The sequence below is a fragment of the Kogia breviceps genome, chromosome 18, assembly GCF_026419965.1.
Source record: "Kogia breviceps isolate mKogBre1 chromosome 18, mKogBre1 haplotype 1, whole genome shotgun sequence".
In the NCBI taxonomy this organism is placed as follows: Eukaryota; Metazoa; Chordata; class Mammalia; order Artiodactyla; family Physeteridae; genus Kogia; species Kogia breviceps.
In genome coordinates this window covers 25,554,122-25,571,349 of record NC_081327.1, presented here as the reverse complement: position 1 = coordinate 25,571,349, position 17,228 = coordinate 25,554,122, and the positions used below count along the sequence as shown (strand labels likewise).

Here is a 17,228-nt window from a genome sequence, read left to right as displayed (position 1 = left end):
AAATGGAGCCCAAGGGATGAGACAAAGAAAGAGAAAGAGACCTCACAGCATCAAATCCCTGGTTCCCATCTTTCTTCAGATGACCTTTACTCCTGTCCTTCCTGGACATGTGACCCAATACATCTATTTATTTACTTGAAATAATTCAAACTGGATTTCTGTCATTATCCAACCATAGGGCTCTGAATTACAAGTCTACCACTTCACCACTGCACTTCAAGTTAAAGCTACAGATCTTCCTGGGAGAAGTAATCCAGAGGTCCAAACTCGTACACAAGTATAAATGACTAATGTCAGCTCCTTTCTTGAGAGCAAGCTGTGATTATAGGTTTATCTGAAACAAACAGGGCACTGTAACTCTAAAGGTAGAGACAATCAAGACCTCCTTCATCAGGTTCACAAGCTTATGATTCAGATTCAGAAAACCTGGATTTGAAGCCTCGCTCTACCACTAACTGGCAACTTACTTAATTTCTCTGGGTATCCAGAAAAATATCTCTGGTATTTCCTCATCTGTAATATGGGAATAAGAATATTTCTGCCCTTCCTACCTTACAAGGTTGTCATGTAGAAAAGTATCAACATCATTTTGTTTCTCTGCAGCCATAATCCCTGGATGTGCTATCTTAAACACACCTTAACATTTTATTTAGGTAAATGCCAGTGAGCAAAAATGTGAATAATTCATCTCACCAGTAAGGCTCAGCATCTAAGGATAAAAGTGAATGAGAAGAGGGGCTTAAAACAGGATTGAGGAGTGGACATCCATCTACTGAGCAATAGTGTTAGTCCGGACCCCCACTTGGTGTGGATCCAGATATATTTTCATCATTTTTCCAATCTAATTTCTAAATTTTCTTTCTTTTTATTTCGAAAAAATTAAACATGCACATGAGAAAATTTTCAAACCATACAGAGAAGCATAAAACTAAACCAATCCACTCCACCTCCAGTCCTATTCACCTGAGATAACCACTGTTAACAGTTCTTGTGTATCCATCACAGCCTTTTAATCCAGATGACAACATTTATTTCCATAAATGCATCTTACCAAATACACTCTGCTCCATACTTTGTTGATGTTGTTTTAATTAAGGTCTTGGAGGCCTTTACATATCATCACATAAGTTTTCTGTTGTTGTTGTTTTTTAAGTTACAATCCTTCAGTTACCAAGGTGCTGGATTTGCTGGATCTGGCATCCAGTGCAGGGTTCAATACTGTTAAAGGGAAGATAGAAGCTAGGAAAAGTGGGATAAAAGGGAGGATTCAGGAAAGGAGGAAGGGTGATGAAAAGAAAAAGAAAGGAAGGAGGGGCGAGAAGGAGGGAGGGAGGGAAGGCATCAAGGGAGGGAAGGAAGAGAGAGAGATGAAGAGGAAGATAGGGAGATGAAGGAGGAAAAAGGGAGTTTCAGAGTGGTGAATCTCACCCTGGCCCCGCCCCCGGGCCTGACTCCGCCCCCGGGACGCAGGCTGCAGAGCCACCTCCAGCCATCAGGGGCCGCCACGCGCAGCCGGCCGCTCTCTGCGCGCGCGGCAGGTCCTCTCTCCCGCCTCCGCCGGCCGCTCGCCGACCCGCAGCCGCTCTCGGGCTCTGGCTGGGTCTCGCGCGCTCGGGCGCTGCTGGGTCTCTTCGTGAGAGGCCTCGCGCCGTTCGGCGCACGCCGTACCCCTGCCTCGAGGCGCGGGGTCTCGTGGGCCCCGCTCCCGCCCTCCGCTCGCCTGGCCCGGACCGGAAGCGGCGCCGCACGGCCTGGGCCTGGCGCGGGGGGCGGGCACCGGGGCCCGGTCGGACATGGGCAAGAAGCACAAGAAGCACAAGTCGGAGAAACACCTCTACGAGGGTAAAGAGTGGGCCGCGGTGGGGGGGCGGCGAGCCCGCGGTGGCTCGGTGGGGTTTTCAAGCCTTCGAGACTACCCTCGAGCGTCCGAGGCGGGCCAGGGGCCGCACCTCCCGCGGGCAGGACTGGACCCGCGAAGGGGGCGCGGCCCGTCTGAGCCGCGCAGACCCCAGGCGAGGGCGGCATTCGAACCCGGGACCCCCGACCCGCGCGGGTCTCTCGTTGAGAGGTGTGAGGCGGCCCGGGAACGTTCGGGGCGTCCACTCGGCGAGTGCCTGTCATTCAACAGGTGCTTCGTGGGGCGCCCACTGCGTGCCCCGGGCCGCCTCGGCCTGTGCGCCTCCTCCTCTCCCGTCCAGCGGTCACTTCGTTGTGGATACTGCCCCGCGAGGGCCTCCTTTAATTGAAGCCCTTTCCTTTCATTTAAGAGTATGTAGAGAAGCCCTTGAAGCTGGTCCTCAAAGTGGGAGGGAGCGAAGTCACCGAGCTCTCCACGGGCAGCTCCGGGCACGACTCCAGCCTCTTAGAAGACAAAAACGATCATGACAAACACAAGGACCGAAAGCGGAAAAAGAGAAAGAAAGGAGAGAAGCAGGTTCCAGGGGAGGAAAAGGGGAGAAAACGGAGACGAATAAAGGTAAAGGTCGTTGCGTTGCTTCAGCTTTGCAGGTGGTACCAGTTTCTGAGGGTTGCCGCCTCCCGCTGTCAACCTTGCTTTATTTTCTTTGTGTCTAGCGAGATGCTGAAACGCTTGTAAAATCGGACTTGTCTTGAGCAGGAGCACGACAGAATAGAAACATGAATCACCTGTGAGTTGCAACAACTCTTTCTTTAATTATACTTTTAGTTGCATCAGGTGAGTGAGCAGTTTAAGTCCTGATTTTCAGGAGCTGCTTCCTACCATCTAGGAAAGGTAAAAGTCATGCTCAAGAAAGCCTCAGTGTTCGAGGTTTGTGGAAAATAGTCATTTCAAAAGTAAATGGCACCTATTGGGATTCAAATTTTGTTCTGAAATAAATACTGCAATGCCAGATACATAATGAACAACTTTCATAATTTCAAACAAAGTTTGAGTCTGTTGATGAGATAATTTGATCAGAGACCTTTAAGAGATATGACACTGGTGATAAAAATAAGCATTTTCGTAACCATTTGCAGTTAATAGAAAGTAAAAAAGAAAGTAGCTGCCATCTGTATTTGTAAGCTGGCTAAAATAGTAATAATAATTAACTTGCCTTCCAAGGATGATCAATACATACCTGGAATTGTCCTAGACTTGTGTACTTCCCAAATCTAACCTGTCACGAAGTGACTTGTTGAATCAGTTACTGGATCTTGAAGCTAGATTTCTGTAGGTTTAGTTTTATAATTTTTTGATATTTATATATACAACAGAAATTTCTAGTCCATGTGATTAAACACATCAGTAAGTCACTAAATCTTAGAGATTCTCTTTTTGGAATTTCTTAATTATATCCCTTTCTGCCCCAATGTTTATTGCCTTTGTCTAGATTGTGACAATATATAGAACTGTCTAATGTTTTTTTTCCCTAAACTATAAAAGCCATATATGCCTATGATTTTTTTTTAAAGAAATTCAAGTAATACAGAAGTGAACAGAATGGAAGGGAAAAAAGTTTTGCTCACTCAGGTACCTCATTTAGTCTTCCTCTTCAGAGGTAACCAGTTTTGTTTCATTTATTAAAAATTATTTACTATTAGGAGTAAGGTAATTCACGAGTAAGTTTGACATAAATACACTACCATGTGTGAAATAGATAGCTAGTGGGAACCTGCGGTATAGCACAGGGAGCTCAGCTTGGTGCTCTGTGATGACCTAGATTGAGGGGATAGAGTGGGGGAGGGAAGTCCAAGAGGGAAGGGATATATGTATAAATATAGCTGAGTCACTTCGTTGTACAGCAGAAACTAACACAACATTGTAAAGCAATTATACTCCAATTGAAAAAAAATTATATTAAAAAAAATGTTAAGAGCACTACAAGGCTTTTAACATAAAAGCGGTGTGTGTCCTGCTCCATCCTGGAGTTTTACTTCCCAGACTTTTTTATTTCTTTGGATGTTTATCTCCATTTCTAAATGTAGGTTTATTATTGCTGTTTACTGATTTATGTGTACATCTTTTACTGACATCATGTTGCAGAAGATAAGAATTTAAATTAGCATCCTTATATTGCTCCACGCCCCCAATTTCCCTTCCTGCATTCTCCCAGTGTAGATACAGCTCAATATTCAGTGTTTATTTCTAATTATTGTTCACTGGAGACAAATGGAAAATACAAATACAGATCTGATCTTGACCAGTTAATTAATTGCTTTTATTTATTTAGTTATCGTGAACTAATTCTTCCGAAACTTCTAACAGATTTGTAAAACCCATCTGATTTCTGCTTTTCACATGGTCAGACACTTCCCCTTTTTTGGAAACATCCATCTTGCAGCCCTCTGTCCCCTCCTGCTCTAATCTGGACTAGTTCTGTAGGCCTCCTTTGTATTCTTTCTGGATCCCATGTCTTCCTCTTGATTTACTCCTTTGTTCTGGCGGAGTCTTAACTCTACGAACTTCCTAAGAAAGCATTCATAGGAGGTAGATTTTTGTAAGTTCTTACATGTTTGAAAATCTTTATTCTACTCCCATATACTCTTCTCATGTAGATTGATGGTTTGACTCAGCTTGGAACTCCAAATTGGGAATTTTCTCCCAGAATTTTGAAAGCATTGCGTGTTGTTTTCTAGCTTCTAGATTTGCTATTGAGAAGTCTGTTGTCATCTGATTCTTAGTCCTTTGTACATGACCAGTATGTGCTCCCTTAAAATGTTTAGAATCTTCCCCTTTATCTTCAGTGGTCTGTTGCACAATGGATATTCTTGCCTTCAGGTCTGAGATGTTTGCTTGAAGTATTTCTGTGATAGTTTCCTTCCCTCCGTTCTCTCTCTTCTCTCTTTCTAGAACCCCTGCCATTTAGATGTTGGACTACTGGACTGATTCTCTAATTTTCTTATGTTTTTTCCTCCTCTTTTTCCTCTTTGTTTTTTGTGTTCTTCCTTCAAAGAGAGTTCCTAAACTTTGTCTTCTGGCTCTGCTCTTGAATTTTATTTCAGACCTTGTATTTTGAATTTCCAAGAACTTTTTCATGTTTTCTAATTGTCCTTGTTTTAATAGCATCCTGTTCTTGTTTTTATGTGCAGGATCTTTTATTTCTCTGAAATATTAATTGATGAGTTTTTTTGATATTTTTCTTTTAAGTTTTTTTTTGCTCCTTGCACTGTCTCTGTTTCCCCTCAAGTTCTTCGTTTTATTTGGTCTCTTCCTTTTGTGTTAAAAGCATCATTTAGTTATCTGTTGAATGTTTGTAATCTATTTGTATTTAAATGTGAAGCACAAAAAGGCTGATTATATACTTTGTGCCTAGACAAAGTTTGTCAGCTGATGGACTTCACTGTGGACATCACTAAACAGAGACCTGATCATTTTGATTGGGAGCCGCCAAAGTTTTGTGCTTTTCCAGGTTTCTGGGGTTAGAACTTTTCTCAGAGGTGTCTCCCTCCTTGCATGCAGGAGGTATCTTGCTTTCTCTGATCTGCAGACTCCTCCACTTGCCTTTCATCTCCCAAGTGTGTTGACATCTTTCATCCACTGTCTTCTCTTCTGTACTCTTTTTTCCCAGCCATCATCTCATTTAACTGGAAGTTGAGGTAACCCCTTTTAACCACTTCTGGTTTTAGTTCTGGCAGTTACTACCATTTATGCCAGCTGATATACTCATACTCCTCATTTCTTGTTTTATCAATTATCTCATCTTTTTATTAACTACATTGTATTTGGTTATAGTGCTGTACCATATTTTATTTTCTATAACTTTTGAATGTTACAAATAATGCTGCATTGAACCTCATTGTTCACATCGCTTTGTATACTTTTATAAGGATATCTTCAGGATAGGTTCCTGGAAGTCTGCCCCTCTGCCCTTTCTTGACGGTGGCTCTAAGTATCATTAGCCACCTATATATTTTTATTTCATTGCAAATTAAGATGCTTTCGCATCCACAGTTTCATTTGGAAATAACACCCTGCAGAGTAGGGCAGGGAGGTGGATGATTTCCATTGTACAGAAGGTAAAGTGGAAACTCAGAATTGAAGTGAATTTGCCCAAGGTCCCACTTCCCCAGGACTCAGGGCTAGGGACTGTGGGATACTTCTGGGGTGTTACTGGTTCTCTAGAGCCTCTTTGGGTTATCCCTTTTGTCCAGGCTGGACTGGGGAGGTGGAAGAGGGGTTCCTTTGCTAGGGAGACTTCAGAAGGACACTTTTCTCTGAGCTGTACTCTGGATCTCCAGGGAGTTTTAGGAACAGCAGTTGCTTCTGGTCTTTTCTTGGGGTAAGTCAGCCGTGTGACACCTGTGGGCCTGAAAGGGGCTAGAGTATGTGTGGTTCTGAGGAAGTGGTGACTCTTCTGTCAGTTCATGTAGCAGAGAGGGGGAAGGGCACAAGAAAAAGATAAAACATGCCCTTTCCCTTTTAAAGTGTTTTTCTAAAAGGCATCATAACTTCTGCTTATATTTCATTAGCCGGAACTTAATCACTTAGCCACCCTTGCTGCTAGGGAGGCTGGGAAATGTCTTTTAGTTTAGGGAAGGGGTTGGGGGTATTATATCCTAATAAAAATCAGTAATCTTTTACTTAGGAAAATAAGGAGAAGATAAAGTTTGGGGAAGCACGGATGCTTACAACACAAAACCCTGTAATTTCTCAAAGATGTCATAAAGTTAAGGAATATTCTTCTTTTGAGTAGGAAGGCTCTGATTATACTAGTTTAAAATGCCCCAATAGATAGGATTATTGTTTTTCCCCGTAGAGCGGTGGTATTTAATACCAACCACAGCATTAAGAGCACACCATGCTTTAGGGGTTTTTTTTTTGCGGGGGGGGGGTGTTAAGATTTTTTTGATGTGGACCATTTTTTAATGTCTTCATTGAATTTTTTACAATATTGCTGCTGTTTTATGTTTTGGTTTTTTGGCCACGAGTCATGTGGGATCTTAGCTCCCTGACCAGGGATCGAACCCGTACCCCCTGCATTGGAAGGCGATGTCTTAACCACTGGACTGCCAGGGAAGTCCCCATGCTTTGGTTTTAATCAGACCATAATCTGCACAACACCAAAGGGTGTTGGCTTTTTTTTTTCTTAAACATTTGAATGCCAAGCAGTTGGCAAAGAATTTGCCTGCTGGCATAACTCTAGTCTTTAGAAATCACAGTACAGTGATGTTAACACTACAGTCAACATGGGGTCAGCTATGTATTCTGAGCTATTACTGTAGTATGGTAGAAATATTCTTTTCATATCGTACTAGTAAACATAAAGGATCATATGTATAAAGCCATGAGTATTATACTTTATGGGCTACTTCAGATATTTTCAAAGGTAACCTGACAACCCACTTTTTATTTATATGCTGACTTGAGAAGCTGATCCCTGAACAGAATGGTACATTACTGCAGACGTAAGGAAGCTTGCACACCGTGTGGAGAACTAAGAACAATAGCATGAAAGTGGGCAAATGTGAGGGTGTGTACAAGGGACATAAAATAGTTCTCTTTTTGAAGCACAAAATACGCGAAGAGGAGTATGGGATAAGATCTGAGAGGCAGTTGAGATGTCAGAGTGGGGAGTTTGAACTTGAATATGTAAGCAGTAGAGAGTCAAAAACTTTCTGAGTGGAAGAATGATAAAAAGTTGAGCCTTAGTAACGGTAATCTGTTAACAGTATCTAGCAGATATTGAAGAGAGTAGAGAGAGACTGGGTGTAAGGAGACCTACTTAGAAGGCTTTTCATTGAAATAGCTCAGATGAGAGGTCTAAATTCTTTCATTGAAACTCAGACCTGTTCTTCAGAAAAGCCTAATCCTAACCCAAATTCTGTCTTAACAACTTTGCAAGTCAGCTTCAGGTTTAGATGCTTAAAGAAGCTAGGCTAGTCCTGTTGCTAGGGATGTTATCAGAATAAAATGACAGGTATTTTTCTTTAAATTTTTTAAAATCATGAACATTAAATATATAGGATATTATTCACAGTGCTAGAGTTAAGTAAAATTTTGTTTTATTTTTTATTGATGTAACATTAGTTTATAACATTATATCAGTTTCATGTGTATAGTATTATATTTCTACTTTTGTATACAGTACAGCATGCCCACCACCAAAAATTTAGTTTCCATCCATCACCATACAGTTGATCCTTTTACCCATTTCACCCTCCCCTACCTTCCCCTCTGTTAACCACTACTCTGTGCTTTGTATCTTTGTGTTCAAAGTTTTTTTGTTTGATTTGTTCATTTATTTTGTTTTCTTGTTTGTTTTTTATACTCCACATATGGGTGGAATCATAACAATATTTGTCTTTCTCTGTCTGACTTGTTTCACTTAGCATAATATCCTCAAGGTCCGTCCATATTGTTGCAAATGGCAAGATTTCGTCTTTTTTTATGGCTGAGTAATATTTCATCGTGTATGTATACATATGTATATATACACACAAACACGTGTGTGTGTATATATGCATCTTTTTTTTTCCATTCGTCCATTGATAGGCACTCAGATTGTTTCCATATCTTGGCTATTATTAATAATGCACTGAACATAGGAGTGCATATATCTTTTCAAATTAAGTAAAACTTTTAAATTATTTATTTATTTACTTTTTTCGGCCGCACCGGGCGGCATGTGGAATGTGGGATCTTAGTTAGCTGACCAGGGATCAAACCCGCGTCCCCTACAGTGTAAGCATGGTGTCTTAACCACTGGACGCCAGGGAAGTCCCGATGTAAGTAAGACTTTTAATGAAAATTTAAAACATTCATACACAATAAATTCCCGTTTTTATTAAACACTATACTAGGTCCCAAGGGGCATACATACTCATGAAAACTAACATTTGAGTATTTACTATATGCTAGGCATTGCTCTGACTTCTTTATATTTACAGTTTTAATACTTAATAGCTTTATGGGTTAGGTACTATTAGTATCTCATTTTGTTGCTGAGTTAACTGTAAAGTAGCTTATAACTAGAGAGGAGAAATGAATGACCGTAATTGTTGAGCAAAGTGGGAATTCTCTCAAAACACAATTCATTGATTTCTTTCGTATGAATCTGCCACACCCAAGGTCTCAGGGCTGCTATGGCTTATTTGGGCTGGCAGAAAATCCTCCCCGCTTTTTCCCATTCTGCTGTTCCCTCCTGAGGTGGTCCTCTTTCTTTTTTTTTTCTTTTTAAAAATTTATTTATTTATTTATTTATTTTTGGCTGCATTGGGTCTTCATTGCTGCACACGCTTTCTCTAGTTGTGGCGAGCGGGGGCTACTCTTCGTTGTGGTATGCAGGCTTCTCATTGCAATGGCTTCTCTTGTTGCTGGCATAGCTCTAGGCTCACAGGCTTCAGTAGTTGTGGCCTGCGGGCTCTAGAGCGCAGGCTCAGTAGCTGTGGCACACGGGCTTAATTGCTCCGTGGCATGTGGGATCTTCCCAGACGAGGGCTCAAACCCATGTCCTCCGCCTTGACAGGTGGATTCTCAACCACTGCTCCACCAGGGAAGCCCCCTGAGGTGGTCTTCTTAATCACAGAAGATCTTCCCAGAGAAGAAAGGACTCTGACTAAGGGCATAAGAGTAGTGTTGGTCCTCTGATAGAAGGATTATTTATTTGTTTGTTTATTCAGCAAATATCTACCAGAAACCTATGATGCACTAGACTCAAATTATAAATAAAACATAGTTCCTACTCTTCAGGAGCTCAAAGTTAGGCTGGGAAATCAGACCCAAAAGGATAAATAAACTTCATGGCCTGGTAAATTCTAATAGAGGTATGAATAAAGTGTTCTGGGAGTCCAGAGGAAAGTGTTTCTCATTATGCCTTGGGGAAGTAGGGGAAAGCATCATAGAGGTAAGAGCTAAATTTTGTGGCAGATGCAGTTCTCAACCGAGGGCTGAAGATGAGGTGTAACTTCAAAGTAATAAAACTGATTTTTTCAGTTGAATTCTAAAATCAGCTGTTAAAACAAAGCAAAGTTCTGAAATTGTTTTGTACACTGGAAGCATTATTTGAGTATAGACAGATATCTATGTATATATATCTCTCCTACAAAAGTGACCAATCTGAAGGATAGTACCTAGAACTTCAGCTGTTATGTCTCATGCTTTCACGTTCCCATTTCACGCTGTCTCTTATGATTAATTCTACAAATATTATGTATTAGGCATTATTGAGCTTGGTGGTACAGAGCTGAACAAGACTTGGGCCTCTGCCCACCAGGAACTCCAGAAAGAGGCAAATGTGTCTATGACATGCAATGAGTGTTATAATATTAATAATATGAGCAGAGATTTACTTCAGAGGTGTTACGAATTAATAAAATAACTTGCCATTGAGTCATGGATAAATTAGAATCTAGTCTGACATAAATGCAGTGTGTTTGTAGTTATGGAAATAGCCACTGTTTTTCTCTCCTGCCTCAGACCTTCATACACACAGGATATTTACTCTCCCTGGAATTCTGTTCCCATCCCCAACCTGGCTAAATTTTCTCTCCTTCAGATCTCAACTCAGATGTTACTTCTTCATAGAAGCCTCCCCATACTTCTCCAGTCTAAATTAGATTCACCCAACAGTTATTCTCTCCTTGAAATCTGTTTAGGTTTCTTTTACTAAGTTGTTTGATGTCTGTGGCTTTTTACACTGTTGGCTTCCTAAGGGCAGGGCTGTGTTTGTTTATCCACCAGTAAATACCCACACAGTAGAACCTCATTTATTGAATGCATGAATGAATGAATATTCACCATGTGCTAGGTAGGCACTGTGCTAAACATTCACATACAGTATCTTATTTAATCCTCAAAACACTCTTCTGAGGTAGGTATTGTTGTGTCTGTTTCAGGGATGAGGAAATTAGTCCCCCCACAAAAATTATGTAGTTGATCCATGATCTCAATAACTAATAAGTGGCAAAGCCAGAATTTAAACCCATTTTATAAACTGAAATTATAAACCCTCCTACCTGAAGTTAAATGGCTTTAGTATTTTTGTTCAGTTTTCTCTATGTAATTAGCAAAATAAACCACTCTTAACCAGCACTGTGTTAACTTCTGGTTTTACATATCTGTTACTTTTAGTAAGTGACATTAACGATAGGGTTCTATAGTATTTTGGAATCATAAAAAAAAAATTGGAAGGTAGGAATCAGAATGTTAGGTGGAGAGAGAACTATAGAGATCAAAGCCTCTTGTTTTACAGGTGAAACTGAGACTAAAACAGTGGAATAACTTGTTCAGGTTTACATTCTAGTAAATTAGAAGCTAGATCTAATTTCTAGTCTGGCAATAACATGTTACAATATCTCCTTTCACTTTAGGGTAGTTTCCAAGTATATGTTTTTTATATTCTTTTTTTCTTTTGGACTCTGGCCCAGAAGGCAGTATTCTCTTGCCATACCAAATAGTAAAGTGGTCACTATAGACCAGTCTAACTAGATAAAGTTACCAGATAGGGGTAGTTCAGAGACATTATACCTTCCTTTGGTACTTTTTCAGCTTTTCTGTTTCATGGTCATTTCACCATCTCATACACTCTAAGATAAATAAGAATCAACAGTTGAATCTCTATCTTGCAGGTGATAAAGAGGCCTAGTGAGAGTAAATGAGTGCCTAAGAAGGTCAGAGTGTGTTAAGGATGAAGCTAGAGCAAGAACTTGAGCCTCTAGACCATGTGTCAGCAAACTAGAGCCAACACCACCTGATTCTGTAAATAAAGTTTTATTAGAACTTAGCCACACCCATTCATTTACATATTGTCTGTGGCTGCTCTCTTGCTGTACCAGCAAAGGTTAGTAGTTGAGACAGACATTATGGACCACAAAGCATAAATTATGCTACCTGGCCGTTCACCAAAAAAAAAAAAAGTTTGCCAACTCCTTCTCCAGACTTCTTGTACTATGGCCTTAGTTCTTTCCACCTAGGAGAGTGCTTACTGCCTTTCAGGCTGTCCTCCTATCCACAGTTTACATTTAATAGGAAGAGGTCTTGTCTCTGAGGGTCTTCTTTCCATTGAACAGTTGTTGTTCTAAACCTGCCAACCTACAAAAGATTCATGCTAGTTTTTTCTGGGAAAAAGATACAGAACTTTCCTGAGTCAAAAATTGCTGCTCCAAAATATGTCATGAGGCCATAAAAAAGACAGCAGTCAACTTAATGGAAACTGACATCAAGTGCACAATGAGTACAGTTTACAACATTGTTCTCTGGAGCTTCAGTCAGTCATATATTCTGTATTAGATGCTTTGGACTCTGAGAATAGAATGTGAAGCTCTGTATCAGTGATACTCAAAGTGTGATCACTGCACTGGCAACACTCATATAGCCTAGAAACTTGTTAGTAATGCAGATTCACAGGCTCTACTCCAGACCTACTGGATTGGTAATTCTGGGGACAGGTCCTAGTCATTGGTGTTTTAACAAGACCTTCAGGTGATTCTGATGCACACTGAAGCTTGAGAGCCATAATGAGACCTCAGAGTTTGCATTTCTAGCAATTTCCCAGATGATGCTGATGTTGCTGTTCTGGGAACCACACTTTGAGTACCACTGCTCTGATACTAGAACAAGAAATTTGGACATGGGCCAAGAAAATTAAGATCCTATTGAGAATCTTGAGCATCAAATAGACATTTTTGGACAATTTTACTATAAAATTTAATTTTTAAAATTCGAAGAACAGAGAATTACAAAAACTACCACCTGGATACCAACCATTCAGCTTTAACAAATTGTAACATTTTGCCTTTTGTTCGTATTTTTGGCTTTTGGTTTATTTTAAGAAATTAGAGTACAGACACAGTTGAAGCTTTCCTGTGTACCCTCCCAGAATCCATTCCTCTTCCTCATTCCCTACAGAGGACCGTGAATTTGGAGTGCATCGCATGAAAACTTGTTTTTATAATTTTACTCCTTCTGCATATGTTTGTAAAATACACTAATATATTTTCAAAACTTACATAACTGATCTTGTAATAATTCTCAACTTTTTCCTCCAGAAGTTATGTTTCTGAATATAATACATGCTGATACAGTATAACTTAGACTGTTAATTTTACCTGCTATGTAAATATGCCATAATTTATTAATCCATTTTCCTTTTAGTAGGTTGTTCCTAATTTTTTTACTATTTCACAGAGTCCTGTAATAAACTTGCACATGTCTACATGTACACTTGTGAAAGGAAGTTTCTCTAGGGTATATACCCAGGAGTAGAATAGCTGAGAAGTAGGATAAAGGTAGCTTCAGCTTCATTAGATATTGTTTATTGTTCTAATGGTTGTACCTATTTACTCACCCACCTGCAAGGTATGAGAGCCACTTTTCTCCACATTTTCATCAAAATTTGACATTTTTAGACATTTTAACTTTTACCAATCATAGAGATGTGAAATGCCTTCCAGTTTTTAAATTCATAATTCCCAGAGTTCCAAGAAGCCTGAAACTAGTTTTCATGTTTCTTAACATTTCCAGTTTTTTTTCTGGGAATTACTTATGATACCCTTTACCCATTTTCTATTGGGTTATTTACCTTTTTACATGAATCTGTAGGTGCTCTTTATGTAATTTTTGCTAATACTTTGAGTTATTTGTGTTTCTCAGTCAATAGGCTAGTCTTTTAGCTTTATAGATAAGAAAATCCCTCCTCTTGAGTCATAAAGATTCTTTTACTTTATCTCAAGTTTTAAAATTAAGTCTTTAATTTATCTGAAATTTACTTTTGCATGTGGTATGAGGTGGAAATCTAATTTCATATTCTTTTTAAATGTAGATAACCAGTTGTCCCAGCACTACCCTTTTGTCATTGATTTATAATGCCAATCTGTGATATATCAAGACTTTTCTATGTGCATGTGTCTGTTTCTGGGCACTGTGATACGTTCTATAGGTCCATTTGTCCCTGTGTCAGACCCACATTGTCTTAATTATCACTTTATACAAATACTTATTATCTGATAAGACATTTTATTGTGACCTTTTTCAGAACTGTTCTGACTATTCTTGATTCACTCTTCAAGGTAGATTATACAATTGGCTTATCAAATTTCATGAAAAATCCTGTCTTACAATTTGATAGGTATTACATTTTATTTATAGATTACTTTGGAGCAAATTGACTATCTTTCAGTTCATGAACATGGTATATCTCCTTTATTCAGATCTTCCACAGTGGCCTTTCAGTAATGTTTCATAATTTTTCCTAAAAGGTATTGGTCATCTTTTATTAGATTTACTGCTAGGTATACTATCTTGCTTTTGTGAATAGTATTATTTTTTAATTGGTTATTTCTACCATAGAGAAGCACTTTTTTCCCCCCTTTATGAACATATTATTCTCTTATTTTCCAGTAGATGGCAGTAAAGTACATTAAGAGTTCATTATTAATAATCTTTTTAGTGCCTTCTTTTTTTCCACTGAAATTAAAATGATTTGTTTTAGAGGTATTGATTCTGGAGTATTTCTAAATTATCTCCCTTTGTTCCATTTAGGAAGATAAAAAGAAGCGAGATCGGGACCGCGTGGACAATGAGGCAGAAAAAGACCTCCAGTGTCAGGCCCCTGTAGGATTAGACTTGCCTCCTGAGAAGCCTCTTGCAAGCTCTTTAGCCAAACAAGAAGGTTGGAATAACTCTGAATTAACTGTCCTGAATGAGGAGGCTGAAATTATTTTAAAGATGGTAGCCAGGGAACGTGACTGGGTTTTTAGCTTTTAAGTTAAAGTTTAAAAGCTGTTAAATTAACATTTTTTTTAAGTTTTCTTATTTATATCACTGCTTAAGAGCTTTAAGTTAGCTTCTGTTTTGAACTTGATATTCTCATGCTTCACCATATTTGAAAGATAAGTGGAATTTCTCTATGAGATATTTAATGATGGGTATGAGATAGGTCATATATAGAAAGAAAATAAGCTACACAATACTCTCTAGAATCTTCCTTTTTAAAACACTCTTTTCCTTTCTTCTTTACTTTAGAAGTAGAACAGACACCCCTTCAAGAAGCTTTGAATCAACTGATGAGACAACTGCAGAGGTGAATGTTTTTTCCAACATTTTTATAGCATGGAAATGGAAATGGGAAATACAGGATCCAAACCACGTCTTTTTATTATTATTATTTGTTAAAGCCATATTTTGTGGCCTGTATCCAAATGTACTTGATTTTAAAGTGGATGATAAATATTTTGCCTGGCAATAGAAGTACTCTAAGAGGCTGACTTCTAGATGTTCTCATTTGGTTTGTTTTAAATGGCAGCTTGAAGAGTGTTACTTAATATTCTTAATGGCAAATTTCTCCATAATCTAAAGTAACTTCTGATGTTAAATCTTCAAACCAGGATTAAACAATATAGATATTTCCATTTGCTAATACATAAACACACCTTCTGTATGTTTGTGCAGTGCTTATCACTGCTGTGAATATTCAACAATTACCAAGTCTGGGAGAAGAGACAAAAGCCATAAATGAGATTTGTGACCCTCTCTTAAATGCAGAAATTTTTTCTAAAAATTAAAACATCTTGAAAACACTAATGTTAAGTTCTTAGAAAAGAATAACATGATCTTCATTAAAATATTTATTTTGATACCTCTCTTTACTCAGAATTTGAATTCTCAGCTCAAAGACATTTACCTTATTGAGAGGATTCATGGGTTTAGGGCATGCATTCTAACAATGAGCTTTCTTCTTACCATGTTGGCCTTATATGTCAACCCCAGAACATATCATAAATAATTTTTTAAGGTAAAGCCTCTAGTGCTATCTGTATTCAACACCTATTCAGCTTTGCAGTGAAAATCAGAAATTAGTGGCCTCTCTTCCTTTTTGGTGTTACAGAACAATTGAGATATTTACATCTCAAGTCTTTACACTTGAGTAAATCATTCATTACTTGTCCCAAAGGAGTGAACAGGTAAGTATTAAGCATTCCAACTCAATTAGAATGTATGACTATAAAGCATTTTGGCCACCTTTTAATTTTGTTTCTTAAAACGTAAGACCGGAATGTAGGGTAATGACGTCTCCTTAAAAGAAATCTACTTATCAGGGTCTCTCTTAGTCTAAGGATGTTCACATTGCTCAGAACATTTTGGGAATTAGAACCCAGAGCCCCATTTTTTTGGAATAGCCTTAATGATTCTTCATCCTTGAGGCTCAGTGCAAATGCCGGTAAAGAATTTAATTGACCAAGTTTAATAATAGCATTTTTGGTCAAACCAAGTGGGACTCTATGTTAAAATGACTGATTTTAGGAGGTGTAGATAATTTGCTCTGAAGAGGCCCTCCAGAGATGCTTCATAGTGTTATTCACAGTAGCTTTCATGGATAATATGCATTTGGATGTATAAGTTCCAGACTGGACATTTTTGCTTATTCTCGGTACTTTTTAATCTCACTGCTTAGGCGTCCTGCTGGGAAGAACAAAGGCAGATTCGCACACACCTAAATTCAGATTCCATCTCTGTTTTATCAGATTTATGACCTAGAACAAATCATTTGACCTCTGAGCCTCAGTATTCTCATCTCTAAGTGAGGATACCACCTCCTTGATGGCTTTTGTGAGGATTAGATATAAAATATCTCAATTCCCTACCACTGGCCCTGGCATGTGGTAAATATATTTTTTAAATTGCTCCTATTATTATTTTTAAATATGTTTATTTAATAATAACCATTTTTATTGCTGTGATTATTTGGAGTAAGAAAGCTTTGATATGCCAGATTTCCAGAGGAAAATAACAATCTAATGAACTAATCTTATAGAGCAATGGTTCTCAACCCTGTCTATCCTGGAAATATCAAAATTCAACCCTAGAAAAACCATGGCCTGGACCACCCTCCTATAAGCGATTCTCATGTAGTGGGTCTAGGGTAAGCCTCCCACCCCACTGGAATTTTTTTAAAGCTCCTCTAATGATTCTCATGCACAGCCAGAGTTAAGAACCTATGATGGAAAGCACTGGGTCTCAAGTTTGGGGCTGTTATGAGGACCTTTTTAATGTCAGTTTTTTGAGACCACCCCCAACACACACACAATAGAAGTTGTATCCATTGCTTAAGAAAATATATATAATCAACCCTTGGTATCCACAGGGGATTGATTCCAGGAGCCCCCATAGATACCAGAATCCAAGGATGCTCAGGTCCCGTATATAAAATGACAGCAGTCCAGTGAATACAGTCAGCCCTCCATATCCACATTGAGAAACCCACGGATACAGAGGGCCAACTGTACTCATGAGGAAGCAACAGCTCTGTGGCCCAAGAGTCCAAGCCTAATTA

The 17,228-nt window shown here is 39.0% G+C and overlaps 1 protein-coding gene across 4 annotated transcripts in view; it reads left to right on the top strand.

Moving 5' to 3' along the window:
• The first annotated feature begins 1,496 nt into the window (after positions 1-1,496).
• The window catches only part of BRD7 (bromodomain containing 7), a 37,891-nt gene continuing 22,159 nt past the window's right edge, over positions 1,497-17,228 (top strand). For all 4 annotated transcript variants that reach the window (XM_067020335.1, XM_059044589.2, XM_059044588.2 and 1 more), the window contains exons 1-4: positions 1,497-1,842; positions 2,268-2,476; positions 14,438-14,567; positions 14,921-14,978. In XM_067020335.1, the coding sequence (XP_066876436.1) occupies positions 1,794-1,842; positions 2,268-2,476; positions 14,438-14,567; positions 14,921-14,978 (446 nt within the window). In that variant the 5' untranslated portion in view covers positions 1,497-1,793. The remainder of the gene's footprint in view (positions 1,843-2,267; positions 2,477-14,437; positions 14,568-14,920; positions 14,979-17,228) is intronic.